This window comes from Arachis hypogaea, chromosome 6 (assembly GCF_003086295.3).
Source record: "Arachis hypogaea cultivar Tifrunner chromosome 6, arahy.Tifrunner.gnm2.J5K5, whole genome shotgun sequence".
Classification (NCBI taxonomy): Eukaryota; Viridiplantae; Streptophyta; class Magnoliopsida; order Fabales; family Fabaceae; genus Arachis; species Arachis hypogaea.
In genome coordinates, this window is record NC_092041.1 from 98,892,395 (window position 1) to 98,912,294 (window position 19,900).

The following is a 19,900-nucleotide window of genomic DNA, read 5'->3' on the forward strand; positions in this document are numbered from 1 at the left end:
TTTATTTTTTTTGAATTTAGACTAATACTGAACGTAAAGTTCCTCCCGAACTGGGTAACTATTTGATTCAAAGGAAGATGGTTTTCATGATTGATCCTCGACCTCTGGGGTATCAGTATAACACAAGTGTGTATATGGTTCATCGGATTTGTGATGATATGTCATTGGTTAATCTTTTTGAAGCTGCTGCTTCCATGCATGATAAAAAGGTGATTGATGTAATATTTTCGAATCTAAATCTTTGTATTATATATGCTTTAGTTATGTTGCTATTTTTATTTATATTTAATTTGGTTAAATATTTGGTTTATTTTAAAATTTTAAAATTTTCAAATGTGTCCATTTTCAGAGAGGTTTGATTCAGAATAAGTTCCCTGATAGTATTACTAAAAATGAAAAAGCTGAGAGCTCATCCTCACGTTTGCTAACAATGGATGATTTTCAAAACTTATATCAAGTGGTGGATATCAAAGTATGATAAGTTTAAATTATTGATTCCTTTTAGAAGTTAATTTTTTTTATTACTTTCATCTTCTAATTAGTAATTATAAGTTTCAAAATTGTTTATTTTATGGTTGTAGGAATACTTCATGGATATTGGCTGTCTATCAGAAGCAACTGTTAACATGGAAAAAAAGGTGTCTTAATTGTAATTCTTTTCCTACGATGTACAACTATTTTTCATAATTTTATTTTAAGAATTGGGATTGGATTTTAAAAAATGATTACTATTAGTTTAACTTTATTATATATTTGTACTTATTAGCATTTGATATTTATTTTTGTATAGATGGATGATTCTTTGTTGGATGAGGAAGTAGATTGTGCTAGCAGCATGGCTTTACCAGATTCGTCTTCTTATGGTGTAGCTGAACATGAACTTCAAAATGCATTTAAAATATGCATGCAGCATCAATCTGATCCGACGTCAATGCGTTAAAATAGAAATATGTTTTCAGTTGTATTTTGTTCTTTTTGGATTTTGTCTTGATTTTTATGAATTTAGAGTAAAATTCTCCAAGATGAATTAATATGTATTTTCTTTATCTCTCATGTAATCGAAACTATTATATTTATATTAAGATATTGGTAAACTTTGTATGAAATATTTTGTTTTGATTAATATGTATGTTAGTTGATTATATTTTAAATGAGTTATTATATAAATATATTTAAAAATTGATTGTGTTAATACCAAAATTTTAAACTAAATTGTTGAATGTATTTAAAATTTTAATATTATTATCTCTATAATTTAAATATTTTCATTACACTAAATTAAATGTTTTTATATATTTTATATACATACCTATTTAGAGTTATACATATATAATTAAATTTAATAAAAAAAATCATATTTAAGACCGTGCGAATGCACGGGGTATACTACTAGTATATGTAGATAAGAGGAAAATCGTGTATCTGTATCTACTATTTAAATCTAATAATCTAGTTAGTAATTTGTACGGGATAGGCCCACTTGTGTGCTTCCCTTCTACTCCACAACTTAATCCAAGCAAACTTCCTATTTCAGCCAACAACAATAACAATAGTACAATGCTAAACACACTCAAGATATTATAAAGCAACAGAAGCACACACTCTCTCTCTCACTGCAATAATCACTTGAACTGAACAACATATAGTGATTACTGACTAGTGAGTAGTGATGATGGGCGCTGCTACGGTGCTACTCGTCGTTATAGTGGCGGCGATTTGGGTGGCGCAATCACACTCAGAGTACATAGAGTACAACACCACGCAGAGGATCGTCAACGGTCAAATAAACGTTCACTTGGTGCCTCACTCCCACGACGATGTTGGCTGGCTCAAGACCGTTGATCAGTACTACGTCGGAGCCAACAACTCCATTCGTGTTAGTGTCAATTTTCTTTCTTTATTTTTGACTTTGAGGTTCCAAGAATTTCTTTCTCACTTGCTACTTGGCAGGGTGCATGTGTGCAGAACGTGCTGGATTCTGTGATCTCTGCGCTTTTGGAAGACAAGAATCGCAAATTTATCTATGTTGAGATGGTGATAATACTTTGATTTGATACTGACACTGAGTTTTTTTTTTTTTTTTGGATGGTAAAATTCTTAAAGGGAATGAGTGATTGTTGTGTTTGACTGGGAAATTTCTATTTTGATTGTAATTTTTTATGTAGGCATTTTTCCAACGATGGTGGAGACAGCAAAGTAAAGCTAAGAAAATTAAAGTGAAGGAGCTTGTTGACTCTGGTCAGCTTGAATTCATGTAAGTCTCGTATTTTCTTCTGCCTGAAGCTACTTAGTAGTTACTGTTTTGAATTATTATTGCCTATGATTTAATTTGATCAGTTTGATGTTGCAATATCTGAATGAGTACCTTGTAAGTCAAAGGTCTTTCTCTTTTTTTTTTTATTCATATAATCTGTGTAGATCAAACATCAGTCTATGAAGCATGAATCTGATTAACAATGTTCCCCTTTAATATCTGAGTTTGTTTTTGAAGAAATGGGGGCATGTGCATGCATGATGAGGCCACCCCGCATTACATTGACCTGATTGATCAGACAACTCTCGGGCATCAATTCATTAAAGATGAGTTCAGTAAGACTCCAAGAGTTGGCTGGCAGATCGATCCTTTTGGCCATTCTGCGGTTCAGGCGTACTTGCTTGGCGCTGAGGTATGTTTATCATAATCCAGTTATGTGGAAAGTTAGTATACTTGTCAAAATAACTAGTTTCAGTGGATTAGAACTAGAATATGATAAGTGCTATTAGTGCTGCATACAGTGTCCAAGTTTTACTCATTATATCTATGTTGCAGCTGGGATTCGATTCGCTCTTTTTTGCCAGAATTGATTACCAGGATAGAGCCAAGCGATTGAAGGAGAAGATGCTTGAGGTTATTTGGCAGGGTTCTAGGTCTCTTGGTTCTTCTTCACAAGTTAGTTCCTATCAATATTGTTTCTGTCTAGATATATAAGGTTTAGTTTTCCAGTTCCTTCATAGGTGACTTCGTTGCAGATATTTACTGGGATATTTCCCAGGCATTATGATCCTCCTGATGGCTTCACGTTTGAGATCAATGATGTTTCCCCTCCTATTCAGGTAAATTTCTTGTATTCTTTAAAATTTATGGAAAGAATATGTTGAATACTTTTTTAGTATCCTCATCTGAGATTCAAGTATTTATATTGAAGGATGACATTGAACTGTTTGACTATAATGTTCAAGAAAGGGTCAATGACTTTGTAGCTGCAGCCATATATCAGGTGAGTTGTTGACCATTGATCCCCCCTCCTCTCTCTCTCTCTTGTTATGTCAACGTCTTTTCTTTTTCTTTTCCATGGCGCAGATTAATCTCTCTCTCTCTCTCTAAATCATACAAGAACAGAAGTTATATTTTAATTGCTTGATCCAGTGTGTTATATTTGATGTTTTGAGAGAAGATTCTTGGTCTAGTATTATCATCTCATATATCAATGAAGAATTTATGGTTAGTTCCCCGTTTTATTATTCACAATATTCTTGAACACTTGAGTGGAGAAACTATGACATTTTGAGTGGTTTAATTATGTGTTAAGATACTCCCATAAAAAAATTAATCCGTAATTTTAGGTTTCTTATCTGTCTCTGCAGTCTGCACATGGTACTAAGGTAAAAAATAAAATAAACTAGAGGTAGACTAGAGGTAGAGTAAGGCATGGAGGCAGTTGCATTTGATTTTGTGCTTTTGACAGCAAAAGCAAAAAAATATTTATGTTTTGGAAAGTTCTTAGAAGGCTTTCTTCTGCTTTAAGAGAGTCACAGGAGCTTCTAGTCAGCTAAAAGAAAATTACCTAAAAGAAAACTTCAGCTTCTCTTAATTCTAGCAATTTTACTTTCCTGATTTAGGCATATACTTCCGTATGTTCTCAATAGTTTATGATTGCTTTAATAAATAAATGAAATTTGTAAGTTAAATGTATTATATTACCATTATTTCATCAGCTTTTAATCAAACTTTTCAATATTGATGCATTTGTAGATTTTTACAGGACGTTTAGCTCCAAAGCCCACATTATTCGAAATGAGGCCTAAAAAAGGCCTAATGATGCACTGGTTGACAAGACTAGTTTTTTACTTTTATATCATATATTTACTTTGGTTTTATGTTGTTTGAAGCGTAATAGGATCCTATGGAAGTTACAAACTGAATTGTCTTTGTCCATATCTAGGCTAATGTGACCAGAACCAATCACATTATGTGGGCAATGGGGACAGACTTCCGGTATCAATATGCTGATTCATGGTTCAGGCAGATGGATAAGTTTATTCACTATGTGAATCAGGTGCTCTACCTTTGCAATTGTTGCCTAAAGTGTTACTTCGGACTTTTTTGTTTTTCATACTTGATGGGAGATACTGGATTTTACCACTTTTGAGTTAAAATCTATGCTTTCTTTTTGTGTCATACACTCAGGATGGGCGTGTCAATGCATTATATTCAACACCATCTATCTACACTGATTCAAAATATGCAGCGAATGAGCAATGGCCTCTTAAAGTTGATGATTTCTTCCCGTGAGTTTTTCTTGAATATATATATTATATATATTTGTTTTAGATTTATGTTTTGATGTGAGTTAAGAAGGAGGAAGGGAAAATGATCCAAAGCTTTGTTTGGAAGATGGTAGAGACCAATTGAGAATCACCAATATATATATATATAGGAGCCAAGAGAGAATGCAAATCAGGTGCTGCAAGGAAATGAAATTAGTCCCATTCGGCCTTGATCAACATAAATAACTTACTGAGCTGTCTAAAAGTGAGTGGATGGGAGGGGAAAGGTGGGATTGAGATTCTCTGTGAACGAGTACTGTATTCTTTTCTTCTTAGCTGTCACACTGTTTTCAACACAAGGGGTGTCAATAATACAGACATTTTCTCTGTTTTAAAGTCTCTATTACGAATTTCTAACACAAGACTTTTCATGAGGAGAAGGGAAGTATTTTTAATTCAAATAACGTAATAAACAGTCATTTCTCCTACTTTAACCTGCAAATAGGAGGAAGGCAGTTCATCACCGCTACCATTCTGTCACTTCCCATCCTTTCTTTTCCTCCTAAGATTTCTATACATTGTTGAAAGAGATCAGTTTTAATTCAAGGTACATAATTTCAGATATGCAGATAAACCGAATGCATATTGGACTGGCTATTTTACAAGTAGGCCAGCTTTAAAGGGTTATGTGAGAGTGATGAGTGGTTACTATCAGGTAAAATCTTATGCTCGTTTTTTTACCTGTAAGTTAGTTTGTTGTCATCCTTGTGAGCTCTCCCATACTTCCTTCTTAGAGCATCTGTTACTTTCTTGTTGACATTTAGGCAGCAAGGCAATTAGAATTTTTCAAAGGGAGGAATGCATCTCGACCAAATACTAATTTATTAGCAGAAGCTTTAGCAATTGCTCAGCATCATGATGCAGTGAGTGGCACAGAGAGACAACATGTTGCTGCTGATTATGCACTGCGACTGTCATTGGGCTATAAGGAGGTGCATATTGATGATTTTCTGTTTGGTTGCCGATAACATAAAATTAAATGGACCACTGTCTCTTGATTTTCAGGCAGAAGTGGTGGTTGCATCTGCCCTTGCTTTCTTGGTAAACCAAAAGTTAAGTTCGCAACAGGTGAAGCCAGTGACGGACTTACAACAGGCAATGCACTCTGGACACAGAATAAGTTTCTTATGTTTTCAATCGATGGTTTCATCATAAATTAGCTTCTAATATGTTACTTCTTGTCTGACTGTTGACAGGAAATTAAAAGCTAAAATTAGTTATTAGATTTTTTTTCTGCAAGCCACATATATGCAACATGAATTCATGCATTCTGAAACCACCCAACTCCCTAGGGAAAAGATAGTTTAGCTGCATGAACCATTCTAAGAAGATAAAGTCTCATTTGTTCTATGTTTGACTGAATTACTGTATAGTTAAGGCTATTAAGATCTGTTACGTGATCACTTTTTTTCTAGTTTATTTTTAGTTAAAGGCTTGCTAAACTATGTGATGTTAGAGTCTGTAAATCTAATAATCTGAGAACACTTTGTAATATTATGGATTTATGTTAAAGCTGTCATGTGAATCTGGCTGCAGTGTCCTCTACTCAATATAAGTTACTGTCCTTCATCAGAAGCTACGTTGAGCAATGGAAAAAGCTTGGTCAGTATAATAATGTACATCAGTCAACCATTAAAAGCAAGAGTTACATAACTCAAAGTTATGAGCAGATATGAACCTCTTCAATATCATATTTCTTTTAATGTTGTGGCCTTTTGTAGGTGATTGTTGTTTATAACCCACTTGCTTGGAAGAGGGAGGAAGTAATTTGAATTCCTGTAAGTGCTTAGAATGATATTTTTTTTTACGTTGAGCATATGTAACACTATAAAGATAACGTGCGATCATCGCTTCTGAATCTAGTGTTAATGCCACACTCCTGTTTCTTGGTAATCATTGTTCATTTTCTTCTAAGAGATTAAAGCATCCTTTAGTCTTGAAGTTCATCCATTGTTGCTAAGTTCATTCTTTAATGACTGATGACAAAACATACTTGCTGCAGGTTTCCACCACAGACATTTCTGTCAAAGATTCTGCTGGGAATGAAGTTGAGTCTCAAATTCTGCCACTATCCAATGCCACTTCAATCCTAAGAAAATACTATGTCAAAGCGTATCTAGGAAAATCTCCTGGTTCAGAACCAAAGTACTGGCTTGCATTTCCAGTGTCTGTACCTCCCCTTGGTTTCAGCACATACATAGTCTCCAAGCCTAGACAGACAGGTAAGAGATGTTGCTTCTGTTTCTAACTTCTTATCTTCCACTCTATGCTTCTATGTACCGATAAGTGGAACTGAGAGCAATTCACTAAATGGCGAAGGTAATCGTTCAACCATATCCAAGGTGCACAAATCAGAAAGAAGTACAAATACCAGCATAGAAGTTGGACAAGGGAATTTGAAGCTGCTTTATTCTGCAGATGAAAGAAAGCTTACTCATTATGTTAACAGTAGAAATCTTGTGAGTCCTCAGTATGCATCTCTTAGGTTTTTATATGCTTGCAGATTTTTTAGTGCATTCTAAGATCAAGATAAGATGTAATCTGAATAAGTGGCTTACAAATTCAATTTTCGTTATGGTATAAAGTTAGTTATGCTGATGTTTTATATTCTGTCTTGGTTTTGGCTGAAGGTTAAAGCATCTGTTGAACAAACATACAGTTATTATTCTGGAAATGATGGAACAGATAAAGATCCTCAGGTAAGTTGTGTGTATACATAATTTTCTACATGCATCAACAACAACTATGCCAGGCGTCTGTATGGATCTAACAATGTCATAGTTCGCTATCACAGATCACATCTGGTTTAAACCCATTTATATTTAAATATCTTTTGATAATTTCTTCCAGAGTTTTTTTTAGAACTCCCTTTTCTCTAGCTAAAGGATTATCCTTCATCTTATTCACTCTCCTAATTGTCATTGGAGCCACCACAAGTCTTCCTTGAACACAATTTTTTAATGCATTAATTTTTGTAGACTTCAATCATATTGTTAGTATGAACAACTTTCTAAATTTTTGGATGGAGGAAGTACATTTTTCTTTCTTTTTTTGCTTTATGCTAGATAGCACTATGATCATACCATTTCTTACTTGCTTCAGTCCATCCATATTATTCTTAAATAAAACTAACTAAGATATTTCTTTGGGATTACCAACTTTTTTTTCATGTTGAAGGCTTCTGGGGCATATGTATTCCGCCCAAATGGATCATTTCCAATTAGATCTGATCGCCAGGTTTCAAACTTTTCATTCTTCAATTTTAAACAGTTGGCAATAGTTTAGTTTGTGATCAATCCAGAGAACAATTCAAGATGCTAATTCTGTATGTTTGTTCGTGTTAAGGAATCTTTTGCTGTTCTAAGTGGTCCAGTGCTGGATGAAGTTCATCAGCAGCTCAATCCATGGATATCTCAGGTAAATTATGGTTAAAATAACCATAATTTCCTCAAGTGTTCTCATCGCTACTCCCTTCCCATGGCATCCACAGGACCCACAAATTTCAGTAAAATGAAAGTTGTGTTTCTTGTGATTATCTATTTTTGTGTGGAACTTAAGCATTATTCGTTCTTCTTTTTACAGATTACAAGGATATTCAAGGGAAAGGAACATGCTGAAGTTGAGTTCACAGTATGTTAGTTCCCCTGTATTCTGATTGCTGAGTAACAAATATATATATATATATATATATATATATATATATTTCCTTTTACATGGCACAGAAATAGTGCAGAATTTGCATCTAAAATCTGTTTATGCATATGTAGGTTGGGCCTATACCTGTGGATGATAACATTGGGAAAGAACTTATTACCCAGTTTACAACCTCAATGAAGACCAACAAAACATTCTACACAGATTCCAATGGACGTGACTTCATTAAAAGGGTGTGTTTGTTTTACTCTCTTTTTGTAATAAATATTAAATATTTTTTATTACCTTGATATCACATTAAACCACTCTAATTTGCATGTTTATTTGGGATTTATGTGGAAGACAAAGGTAAAATAATTAATAGAAAGACCTTGAGTTCAATGAAATGATGGGTGATTAATGGGGATGCCAAACATAGGGTTCTGTGTGGATGACATGGAGAAACACTGGTCATATTTTTCAATAGAGAGTGGCTATCAAACTCAAAGGAAAATTCTCATGATGCCAATAATGCCAGCAATATCTATGTTATTTATGTTGGGCACAAAATTGCCAGCAGGACTAAAAACTAGGTTGTGAAGATGGGAGTTCCAAGGTTGATGAGTGTACATACAAGAAAAATAATATTTAAAATGAATAATAAGTGTTGGAGTTAATTTTCTTGAGGAGTAAATGATGGAAACTTGATAGGTGATTTGTGTTAATGTGTAAAAAAGACAATAAAGTCTTAGTCTCTTGTGGAAGATTGGACCATTTCGAAAATAGTGCGAGTTAAGATTGTCTAAAAGAATTCATTGAATATTGGTCGTTCAAAAAGTTCGATGCATTGATTTGTCTATGTAGTTGTATCAATCTTGTGGGATAAAACAAGTAAAATTATTTTGCAGATTCGAGATTTCCGGACAGACTGGGATCTACAAGTGAACCAACCCATAGCTGGAAACTATTATCCGGTGTGTTTAATTTTAAGTGAATACTCATGATCTTTCCACTATTCTCTGTTTATATTCAGTGTTTTTAAGTGAAGACTAATGATCCCTCCACTATTCTATGTTTATATTCAATAATTTCGCACTTTTTGTGTGTGTATAACGATTTTGTAGACTAGCTGCTTCACGTCTTTCCTTCCCCCCTGTGAATCTATTTTTTTCCAAGGCTGATCTAATCTTTTCACTTTTATATATTTAAATTGTGTTTCAGTTGTAACATGAAGCAATTTTTTGCTATTCCTACAATTAAGCCTATTGGCATGTTTTAGAAAGATGTTATTATCTCTATCATATTTGATTCTGTCTTTCCCCTCATTAAATGGATATTAATGAAAAAATATTGTGCGTTACCACCATTGTCTAAGGTTAACTTAGGAATATATGTGCAAGATAGCAACACAGAACTCTCAGTGTTGGTGGACCGTTCAGTTGGGGTTTCAAGCTTGGTAGACGGTCAAGTAGAGCTCATGCTCCACAGGTTTGTTATGTTCCTTGTCAATCTCTATTGATATTAAGTTCTATTTGCTACAACTTTACTCTATAGATTTATAAATGACATAATTATTGCTGTTTCTTTTTCATATGATGTACCTTTTCATTTTTCCAGGAGGCTTATCCATGACGATACAAGAGGCGTTGGTGAGGCACTCAATGAAACAGTTTGCATTGCTGGTAGCTGTGAAGGTTTAACCGTTAAGTATATCGTACCAAAGAGCCTATGTACTAATACTTGCATAATGATTTCTGGTTATTTCATCTCTATGAGGGTAACCTTTCTGGTTCTCGCGAAGCAGCCAACTATTCCCCCCCCCCCCCCCCCCTTTCTCTGTTCCTTCTTTTCTTTGATATTCTCAAAACATTTTATTGCCCAGGGTTCCTGAAGTGTCTGCAAGATGCATTAAAGATACTACGTAAAATGAAATATTGCAGTTATACTCTACTAATGCCTGTTTATGTGATATTTCCAGATTCAAGGAAAACTGTACCTTAAAATTGATCCTATAGGTGAAGGTGCTAAGTGGCGTCGAACAGTTGGCCAGGAATTATATTCACCACTGTTGTTGGCATTCACAGAACAGGTAAAACATAAGGGGAATAAATAAATACGAGTAGTAGTATGGGGTCTTTCATCATAACAGTTTTCCACTATTCTTGCAGGATGGGGATAATTTGTCAAATTTTCAATCATCAACGTTTTCTGGCATAGATTCTTCATACAGTTTCCCAAACAATACTGCTCTTTTAACACTCCAGGTATGCAACTATATTTGGGGAAAATAGCAAAATAGAAGATGGATCTCTGAAATGCTTTCTAGTTGTCTCGTCTTTTCGCCGATGTGATTTTATTGTTTTTGTGGACTTTGCAGGAACTTTACAGTGGAAAAATACTTCTAAGATTGGCTCACCTTTACGAGGTTTTTATTATTTTACTGATTTACTTATCTGTAGTCCTTTGGTTCTCTCTTGTAGAGTTAAGCTTTTCAACAAAACTAATGAGTGCGCAAAACTACTTATATTTCTAATTTATGTTGTTTTGGTATTTGTTCCATGAATAGATTGAGGAGGACAAAGATTATTCAGCAATGGCAAGCGTGGAATTGTTAAAGCTGTTTCCTAACAAGAAGGTAAGATTTATAACTACTACAAGCTACTCTCTAATTTTTGTTCTAACGAGTTGACGACATCTTCAGATAAGGAAAGTGACCGAGATGAGTTTGTCTGCTAATCAAGAAAGAGCTGAAATGGAAAAGAAGAGGTTAGCATGGAAAGTAGAAGGCTCCACGAAAGAAACTAAGGTGGTGAGGGGAGGGCCTGTTGATCCTGAAAAGTTGGTGGTTGAACTTGCTCCAATGGAAATTAGGACATTTTTTATTGAATTTGCATCCCTTCAAACGGTTCCTGAAGCAGAAAATCAAGCGGCAACGTAATAAGAGGGTTGTTTTCTTCTTCTCGTGTCATCGATATTTATATGCTGTTAGAAATTGTGTTTTCTTGTAGAGTTGTTTCATTTGTACAATTGTACTCGTTTGACTTTTACACTGAATTGACAATTTGACACAAACCCTTGCGTCATAGCATGGAGTGTGAGACTCATCCCGAATTTTCTACTTTTTAAGTTTTTAACTTTCCATTCATTTTATTTTTCTTTTATTTTTAGATAAATTATCAAAATAGAACCAGAAAACTTATATTTTGCTAATAAAAATAAATAAGAAATTGAAAGTTACAAAACCAATAATTATTAAACTTTAATTTTCTCATTTTATTAATTTTTTATTTTAGAAGATCTTTTTTAAAAAATATGGACAACAGGATATATATATATATATATATATATATATATATATATATATATATATTAAAGAGTTTTAAAGATTAAATTTTGATGTGATTTTTATTTTAAATATAATTAAAAAAATGAGATATTTTCGTTTCTAGAAATATGAGATATTACTTCAAGTAAATTCTTTTGGTGATTTTTGAATGTATTTTCTAATAATTATTCAAATATTTTTATAAAAATTTGAATCAAATACACATATCTTTTGACGAATACAATAGTCATTTTTTATAAATTTTTGTCGCTTTTAAATTTTTTGAAAGCTTATTTATTTTTTATATTTTACTTTGTTAGTGAAATGACCTTTCGAATATTATTTTGATAATTTACCATTATCTTTTTCAAAAAGATTTTCACTTTAATGAAAATGCATGATTAAAAAATTTGGAATGTACGTCCTAAGAAAATATTGTAAGAATATAATAATATTTTTTTTAATTTTTTATGTATTTACTATTTAATGTATTAAAAGTATAAGAGAAATATTTTTTTATATTATTTTTAAAATGTGTCTTTCGGACACATATTAGTAAGACCCTTTAAAACGTTTTTAACTAGATAGTTTAGTCATTACTGTGTTACAAGGTAACAACTAATAATGAGTATAAGTTATTATACCTATTATTAATTTAACATCTATAAAATGAAGAAATTCACATTAATGCACTAACAGTCTAAAGATGTTTATACGTTTTTCAGCTTTTAAATGACATTTTAATTTGTAAATACTGAATTTAAAAATTAGTTATTTTGTTAAGAAGACTAAACATGAGTAATTACAGGTATAAAATTCTGTTTAATTCGTGCATAAAAATTAAATTCTAAAAAAAATTATTTTTGTAGCGGAAATTAAGTTAAAATTTCAACTAAGAGAGAGTAAATAATTAAATATTTAAAAGAAGTTACATAAAAAATTAAACAAAATATTATTTGTTTTATATTAAGGAAATAGATCTTATTATTTCCTAATTGATAACATTATTTTTTATTATTTATTATTCTCAAAATACTCTCATTTTTATGAGCCTTTTCTTATCGCAAATAATAATAATGGGGAATAATTTAAAAAACAACTATGATAAGAACACATAAAAAATTTGTCATTTATATAAAATATATGTTTAAATATTAAATATATATTAAAATAAATTAAATAATATATAAATTTATAATAATTAATTGAATAATTAATTTTTGATATTATATAATATTTTTATTAAAAAAAAGACATAATTCAAGAGTGTCATTATCAAATTCAAAGTCACATTGTCATTCTCCTTATATTAATTGTTATTAATATGCGATACTCCATTTTACATCCTTATATTAATGGTTTAAATACTAAATGCATTTTTCTTCATTTTCCATCTAATGTTGGAAGGAAAATTTTTTTTAGTAAATCTCATTTATTTTTTGTACACTATTTATTTTTTTCTCTTGACCCTTTTATTCAATTAAATAATAAAATATAACTATTTTTGTATTTTTTTTCTTTTTCTTCTTTCTATTTTCACCTCAAACAAACACATTTTATAAGCTGTATTTGTTTATTGAGAAATGAACATTAATTATTAGACACGGTGGTACATATTTATTATTTATTTGCTGAGACACAAATTTAAATAAATACGGTAGTACACAAATACACACAAAATACATATATTTAATATTTTTTTAAAGTTGAGACACGAAAATAAAATACAATGCATAGAATACAAAATTTGACCTTTTTATCTCTAATTATTTTTGAAATTACCAATGCATAACACACAATGCATAAAACAAAGAGGATAAAATTGACATTTGGTCTATATATGTGTATCTTGATAATAATTTAAAATAGAATTGACTTTTATGTAAAAAAATTATTACATTATCAATTAATAATCTTTTTTTAGTGGCTAAAGTCTTTTGCATTTAGTAAAAGGTTTTTGGTTCAACATTCACTTGAAACATATTTTTATACACATATAGAATATATACAAGATGTGATTGATCGAATAAAATTGAGACTCAAACTGCACACTATCTTACTTGCTATGGATCAAATTGACAACTCTATCCAACTCATCAATAAATGAGAACGGAGACCGAAATTGAGGATTTTTTTTCCGAAATAAATAAAAAATATTATTTTCCAAAACCAATTATTAAATATCATGATACGTTTTTTTTTTTGTAGTTTTAGGCAAGTTCGTGCGCACTCTTGTGAACTCCATTATTTTCATAGAGTTCGCTGCACCTCCGGCGAACTTCTTAATTTATATGAAGTTTGCTGCACCCTCGGTGAATTTCACCTTGAGTTCACCACAATATATAAAGTCATGGGACCATTCATGTTGTCGTTTTCAGAATTTTCTCTCCCAAATCTGCTTTCCTCCATCTTTATTTGTCATTTTTTTGCTATCTTTTCTGTTGGATTTTCTGTCTTTCGACTCTTGTAAAATTTTTAATCTGCTCTATCGTCAGTTTCAGGTTAGTATGCTCTTTTGTTATCAATTTTCAATTTGAGTTACTGTTTATAATATATTTCTTTATAGTTGGAGTACCTTATAAGGGTATTGTTAGTTAGTTACTTAGTTTAATTGATAGGGTTAATTTAAATTGTGATTTGGATGTAAATTAGTTGAATATGTTATTAAATTGAAACACGTATAACTAGTTAGTTTAATTAAATTATCAGTTAACTGATAATTAATATGTTCATAGAGTTAGTTGTGTTAGTTATAGTACATATTAATTAGTAAATTTATAAACGGGTTAAGATGTAAGATAGATAATTAGTTTAAATATTTTTTATAAAAATTTAGTTAATGTGAAAGGAATTAAATTCAGTTTATATTATTTTATTAGATAGAGTTTAGTGATGGAGTAGAAGTTGTTAGGGTACGAGCATATCCTGTATAGATTGGATCAGGCTGAGCACATAGTAGGCAGACTTGATCGAGTGGTACATTTTTTCATTCTTGTTCATTATATTATAATGAAATGTGAATTTGTAATTTTATTTGTTGACCTTATTTTTGTTTTTAACTTGTTTATTTTGTTCGGTAGGCACTTCGGATATTACACACCAGACGAAATTCGAGGAGACGCCCGTATAAGTAGATTAGGCCATATCTCAGACGAGTTGGGTTTGAGTATGCGGTGTACATGGTAGAGTTCGAGTATGATTGGCCATTGGCATCAGCATTGATTGAGAGATGGAGATCTGAGTCCCATACATTTCACCTGCCACGCGGGAAGAAGACTATCATCTTGTAAGATGTGGCATACCAATTGGGACTCAGGAGTCAGGATCGATGATGATCCTATGAGTGACTGCATCGATGGGTGGGCAGCAGCACCATGATGGACGGTCCATTAAGGATTTCTGCCAGCAACTACTAGGTGTTGTTCCGCCCAGAGGAAAGACAGTCACAGACGAAATGGACTGTCAAACTTAGCTAGTTTTAGAATATCGTTTGCGGAGAGCTAGAGCAGGATGCGACCGAGGAGCGCCTGTTGCATCATGTTAGCATTAGGAAGTTCAACGTTTGACCCCTCTTGACTACTTTCAACTGGCATAGTTAGATCAATCATCGTCTTTCTAATATTTCTTCTAACAGCTCCACTTAATGAACTATTATCAACCGTATCCGCAGATGATCCTTGTCCACCCAACTCAACTAAAAACACGAATAATTCCAACAACAAACATTTGTCCATCGGTTGTACCACGACTTTTTAAGACATATGTCCTCGTCGTCACGTAACCGATACCTAATTCAAAACAACAGAAATTTTTTCAAAACTGTGGTCTAATCAACATAATAACAACATACCAAAGACAACTGTAGCATACTTTTTATACAATAAATTGTCATCTATTTCGGTCAGATATTTGTAGTAAATTTTTTTCACTCTTTTCGTGTGTTACTGTCCAACGGAATGCAATATCAAATTCTTCAACGCTGTTAGACTGTTGACTTCTGGTGTTATGTATGTAAATTATTAGTTGTCTGGACTTAAAAATAATAGAACTTTCTTCATCATACACTATTTCACCACTATAATAAATGGATAATAGATTAATTGACATTGTAGAAAACAAATGCCAAGTTGAGAACCAAAGAGAAGAATGAAACAATGGTATTGAGTTTGGTTCTCCACCAGCCATATTTTTATTGTGTGAATTCAAGATGAAGTTTGTCGGGAGTGCGACGAACTCTATGAAAATAATGGAGTTCACCTGGGAGTGCAGTAAACTTGTCTAAAATTATAAAAAGAAAACGTATTGTGATATTTAAAGTTGGAATAATTAGTTTTAGAAAATAATATTTTTTATTTATTTAAAAAAAACCCGAAATTGAGGTATTCCAATGTTTTGAAAATCGAATTGGATCAATCAGGCTGGTTCAATCACGAACCGACAACAATAACAATTTGATCAGACATGTAAAACTGTTGTTTAGAAAATCGGTATAAAACTATTGAATCGGTCGAGAATTGGCCGGTCGAACCGAACCGAAATCCGCCCGGTTTACACAAAAAAGGGAAGGTCCTTCGTTTTCTGTCTCCCTTTCCCCCTTTCTTTCTTTCATTCAGAAAGAAATCACACAAACCCAGCCAAAAATCCTAGCACTTTAAGCCTACACCACCGCCGCAAGGAGTGGCATACTGCCGCCGTCCGTCGCACTCAAAGTTCGCAATCCGTCCGTCTATCTAGCTTCCCTCGTGCTCCAAGTCTTCAACCCCTGTTCACTGTAACCGATCGCGGCTGCTTCCTCGAGCTCGGCGTCCGTCGTCTTTGTCTGCTCAGCCGCGCTTCCGTCGCCGTTTGTTTGCCGTTCACGTTCGCGTCTTCGTTCAGCTGTCGTCTTCGTTCGCGTTCTTCGCCGTTCACGATCGAGTTCGCATTCGCGTTCGTCTGGAAGCCACGCTGATCTGCTTTAAACTCTGCGACCAACCCGCGCGCTCCACCTAGCCGTCGAACTGCTCTCTTTTGTCGCCGCCGTGAGTTCCCTAAACCCGCCACTAGACAATACACTCACACAACACCAATACTCTGCTTCAACTCTGCAACTTCTGATTTCTATTACAATAAGTAACTATTTGATTTGGTAGTGGTTTGGATTTTTTCATAGACTGAATTAAAGTTACAATAGTTATGTTCTCTTCTCTATCACATTGATATTAAGCTTTGAATTCTCTTATTTCGTTTTAATTTTACCGCACTCAACATGTTTGATGAAACGCTTTAACCATATTTCTGGTTGGTTTTATAATTTCTAGCTTTTAGAAACTTAGTTAGTTGATTGCATGTGAAATTAGAATAATTGGATCTTAGTAATTAGGAAATTTTAGCTGCATAAATAGCATCTTTGCAGAAAACATATTAGCATGATGATTCCACTTGCATTAGTGTTCTTCTGGTAAATTTTTAACTGTTATTGTGAATTTGTTAATTTGCTAATTGTTCTTGTGTTGTTGTTCTTCTGTTACTTTTAAATTTTGTTGTTTTTGTTGTGATTTTCTGTTCTTGATTTAAGCTGTGATTGAAGGTTCTTTGGTTTGGGTATTCTTCACTTTCCTGTAAGCTTAGCTTTTAATTCTTTGAGCATACACGTATCAAATCATTGTTTTTAGCAATGATGATTTTTAGATTTTTTTTTTGGGTTGCTTTGTTTTAAATGTTCCTATTGTTGTTGTGTTTTTGCTGTGATTTAAATGTTTTTTTTTTCTCGAATGCCCAGTCAGTACTTGGTTGATTAGTTTTGCTCACTGATTGTATTTGATGATAAATTTTAAATTGATAACTCTATTACTGCTTTACTGTCTGTTTCTGTAGTTAAATTTTATTAAAGTTTCTTGAATTTGCACTGCCTATGTTACTGGTTCACTGTTTTTGCTTTTTTTTTTTTGTTAATCATTGTGATGAGCTTTGTTAAAATTGGGTTGAAAACTGTTAATCTTTCTTCATTTTTCACTGTTCTAACTTCTGTTCTTATTAAAAAATTTGCAATTGGTGATCTTTTGATTTATTGTATGCTTCATGTTTTCATTGTTCTGTTCTTATGAAGAAAAAAATTGCAATTAGTGATTGTATGATTCATGTTTTGATTGTTCTGTTATATAAAAAAATTCTGTTTTCATTGTTTGGTTGCACTGTCCCTGTTCTTGATCACCGCCGACTTGCTACCCCTCCTCCGTGTTGGATTCTTTTTGTTTCAGGCTTTGTTGTGTTTTTGTTTCAGCCTCTATTGTGTGTTTATTGTGCAACACTATCATTTTTTGTTTTACTTTTTGACTTAGCTACATTTAGACAATATTCTCTATCTTTTACTTGTGCATTGTAATTCAATCCAGCTATTTTTAATGGAAGTATAACTATGTTAATTGTCAACAAATTTGCAGCAAGTTATTGCATATTTGATAATTAATTACATTTAGTTGGTGATATTTTTTGTAGGGTTTTAAATTTGAAAGATATTTAGGATGTTTATTTATATGAGTGAGCATGGGATATGGAATTTGCCCATTTTTAATCATTGCATTTTAACCGAGCTATGATAGTCGGCCAAGATTTGTTATGTTGTTTTGTTGGAAACTTTTCTATTCCGTTTTATTTTAATTTGTATGTTGGAAATTTAGTGTTTATGTTATTATGTTGAATGTGTTTGAATTGTGTTTAATTTGATACATTTTAGTTGAATTGTATGGGATTTTATCATGGTTGTGTTTTTTTTTTTCCTTTTTAAAATTTAATATCCATGGGTACCCGGGGAAAATAAACAGGGATCCGTAACGGGGATGGGCGGAGACGGGGGACAATTTGCTAAACGGGGACTGGGGGATGGTCCTCGCCCCCATGGAGACCCATTGCCATCCCTAAATTCATCCCTCTATTGTTAATTTGTTATTGCCTATAATTAATGAAAAAATAATTACCAAACATAAGTTAAAATTTTTCATAGGATAATGAAATAATTGACAAAATATTCGTCAAAATTTAAATTTGTCTCTCTGAATTTCTTCGCCACCGCATCCTACAGTCTCGTCAATTTCCATTGGAAAGAACAAACTGTGGAGTTGGAAACCCTCACCTGCAACGACCATCCCAATCCAAACCATGTTGGGTTTCTGCAACGCCACGAAAGTTGTTCTCCACCTTCGTCAAAACCTTTCCGTAAGTTCGCAAGGCTCTTCCACGGAATCACATTCACCATCTTATGATTTTTCAAGGGTTTAGGGTTCTTGTGAGTCTACTTCTAAATTTCTCAATTGGCATACGATTTTGCCATTTTTGTGTTGGTGCAGGTTTGGGGCGTGCGTGCACGAAATATAAACATAGGAGGTGGTGTTGGAGGTGAAATCCCTGACCAGAAACGCCTCCAGTATGCTCTTCAGCATATCCATGGCATTGGGCGTTCCAAGGCTCATCACATTGTCTGCGAGCTCGGTGTTGAAAACAAATATGTTAGAGACCTTAGCAAGAGAGAGTTGTACTCCCTTCGCGAATTGCTTTCCAAGTACTTGATTGGGAATGATTTGGTACCCAATAATCAATGATCTTTGTTATTACTTGTTAGTTATTGAAATGAATTCTTGATAGTCAGATAGTTAACATTTTTCGTTTGGCAACAGAAAAAATGTGTTGAAAGAGATGTGGGGAGGTTGGTGGGCATTCAGTGCTACAGAGGCATCAGGCATGTCGATGGCTTACCCTGTCGAGGCCAGCGAACTCATACCAATGCCCGCACCAGGAAGAGCAGGCCTACTTGGAGGGGAACAAGATGAAGATGAATATTGCTGCTTGTGATCAATCAACAGATGAGTTGTGTTTTAGTCTTTCAGCTCCGCATATAAAAGCTAATTGAATAAGTTCTTGTTTTTATGGCAGTTGATTAGTAATAGTTTATTGTCTTTAAGTTGGTACTGTCAATCATTTGTGCTGATTGCATAGGTGTTTTTTTCTCTATTTCCCTATTTGCCTGAAGAACTATGAAGCATCTTGAAGTGGAATTTGAGTTCCTACCAATTTATGAAGGTTCAACTTAGAACTTCTTTTGTGTCTGTAGTTCCGAATATTCCAGTTTATTGATTGAGTGCAATTCTATTTTTTCATATTCTTCCTATATGCTGGTAATCCAAAGTAATCCTTTTTATTTTTTTACTTTTTGTGTTCTTATATCTTGTGTTGTAGAATTCAACAAAGTTATGGCAATTGAAATTGGTACTGATTACCCCCAACTGAGGTTGGTTAAACATAACCTTGGCTAATAGACTATCAAATGAGGTAGCGGATGGTGCTAATTTTGTTTTTAGGTGTTCTAGATATTGAAGAACT

At 33.1% G+C, this 19,900-nt stretch overlaps 1 protein-coding gene and 1 pseudogene across 1 annotated transcript; both read left to right on the forward strand.

The window, feature by feature from the left end:
• The first annotated feature begins 1,424 nt into the window (after window positions 1-1,424).
• On the forward strand, window positions 1,425-11,303 carry LOC112697101 (alpha-mannosidase At3g26720-like; annotated as a pseudogene).
• A 4,766-nt stretch (window positions 11,304-16,069) lies between these two features.
• LOC112697102 (small ribosomal subunit protein uS13m) lies at window positions 16,070-19,688 on the forward strand. Its single transcript, XM_025750112.3, has 4 exons — window positions 16,070-16,566; window positions 18,606-18,739; window positions 18,871-19,104; window positions 19,198-19,688. Exons 2-4 carry the CDS (start codon window positions 18,683-18,685, stop codon window positions 19,348-19,350), a joined length of 444 nt encoding a protein of 147 aa, XP_025605897.1. The 5' UTR covers window positions 16,070-16,566; window positions 18,606-18,682; the 3' UTR covers window positions 19,351-19,688.
• The last annotated feature ends 212 nt before the right edge of the window (window positions 19,689-19,900 follow it).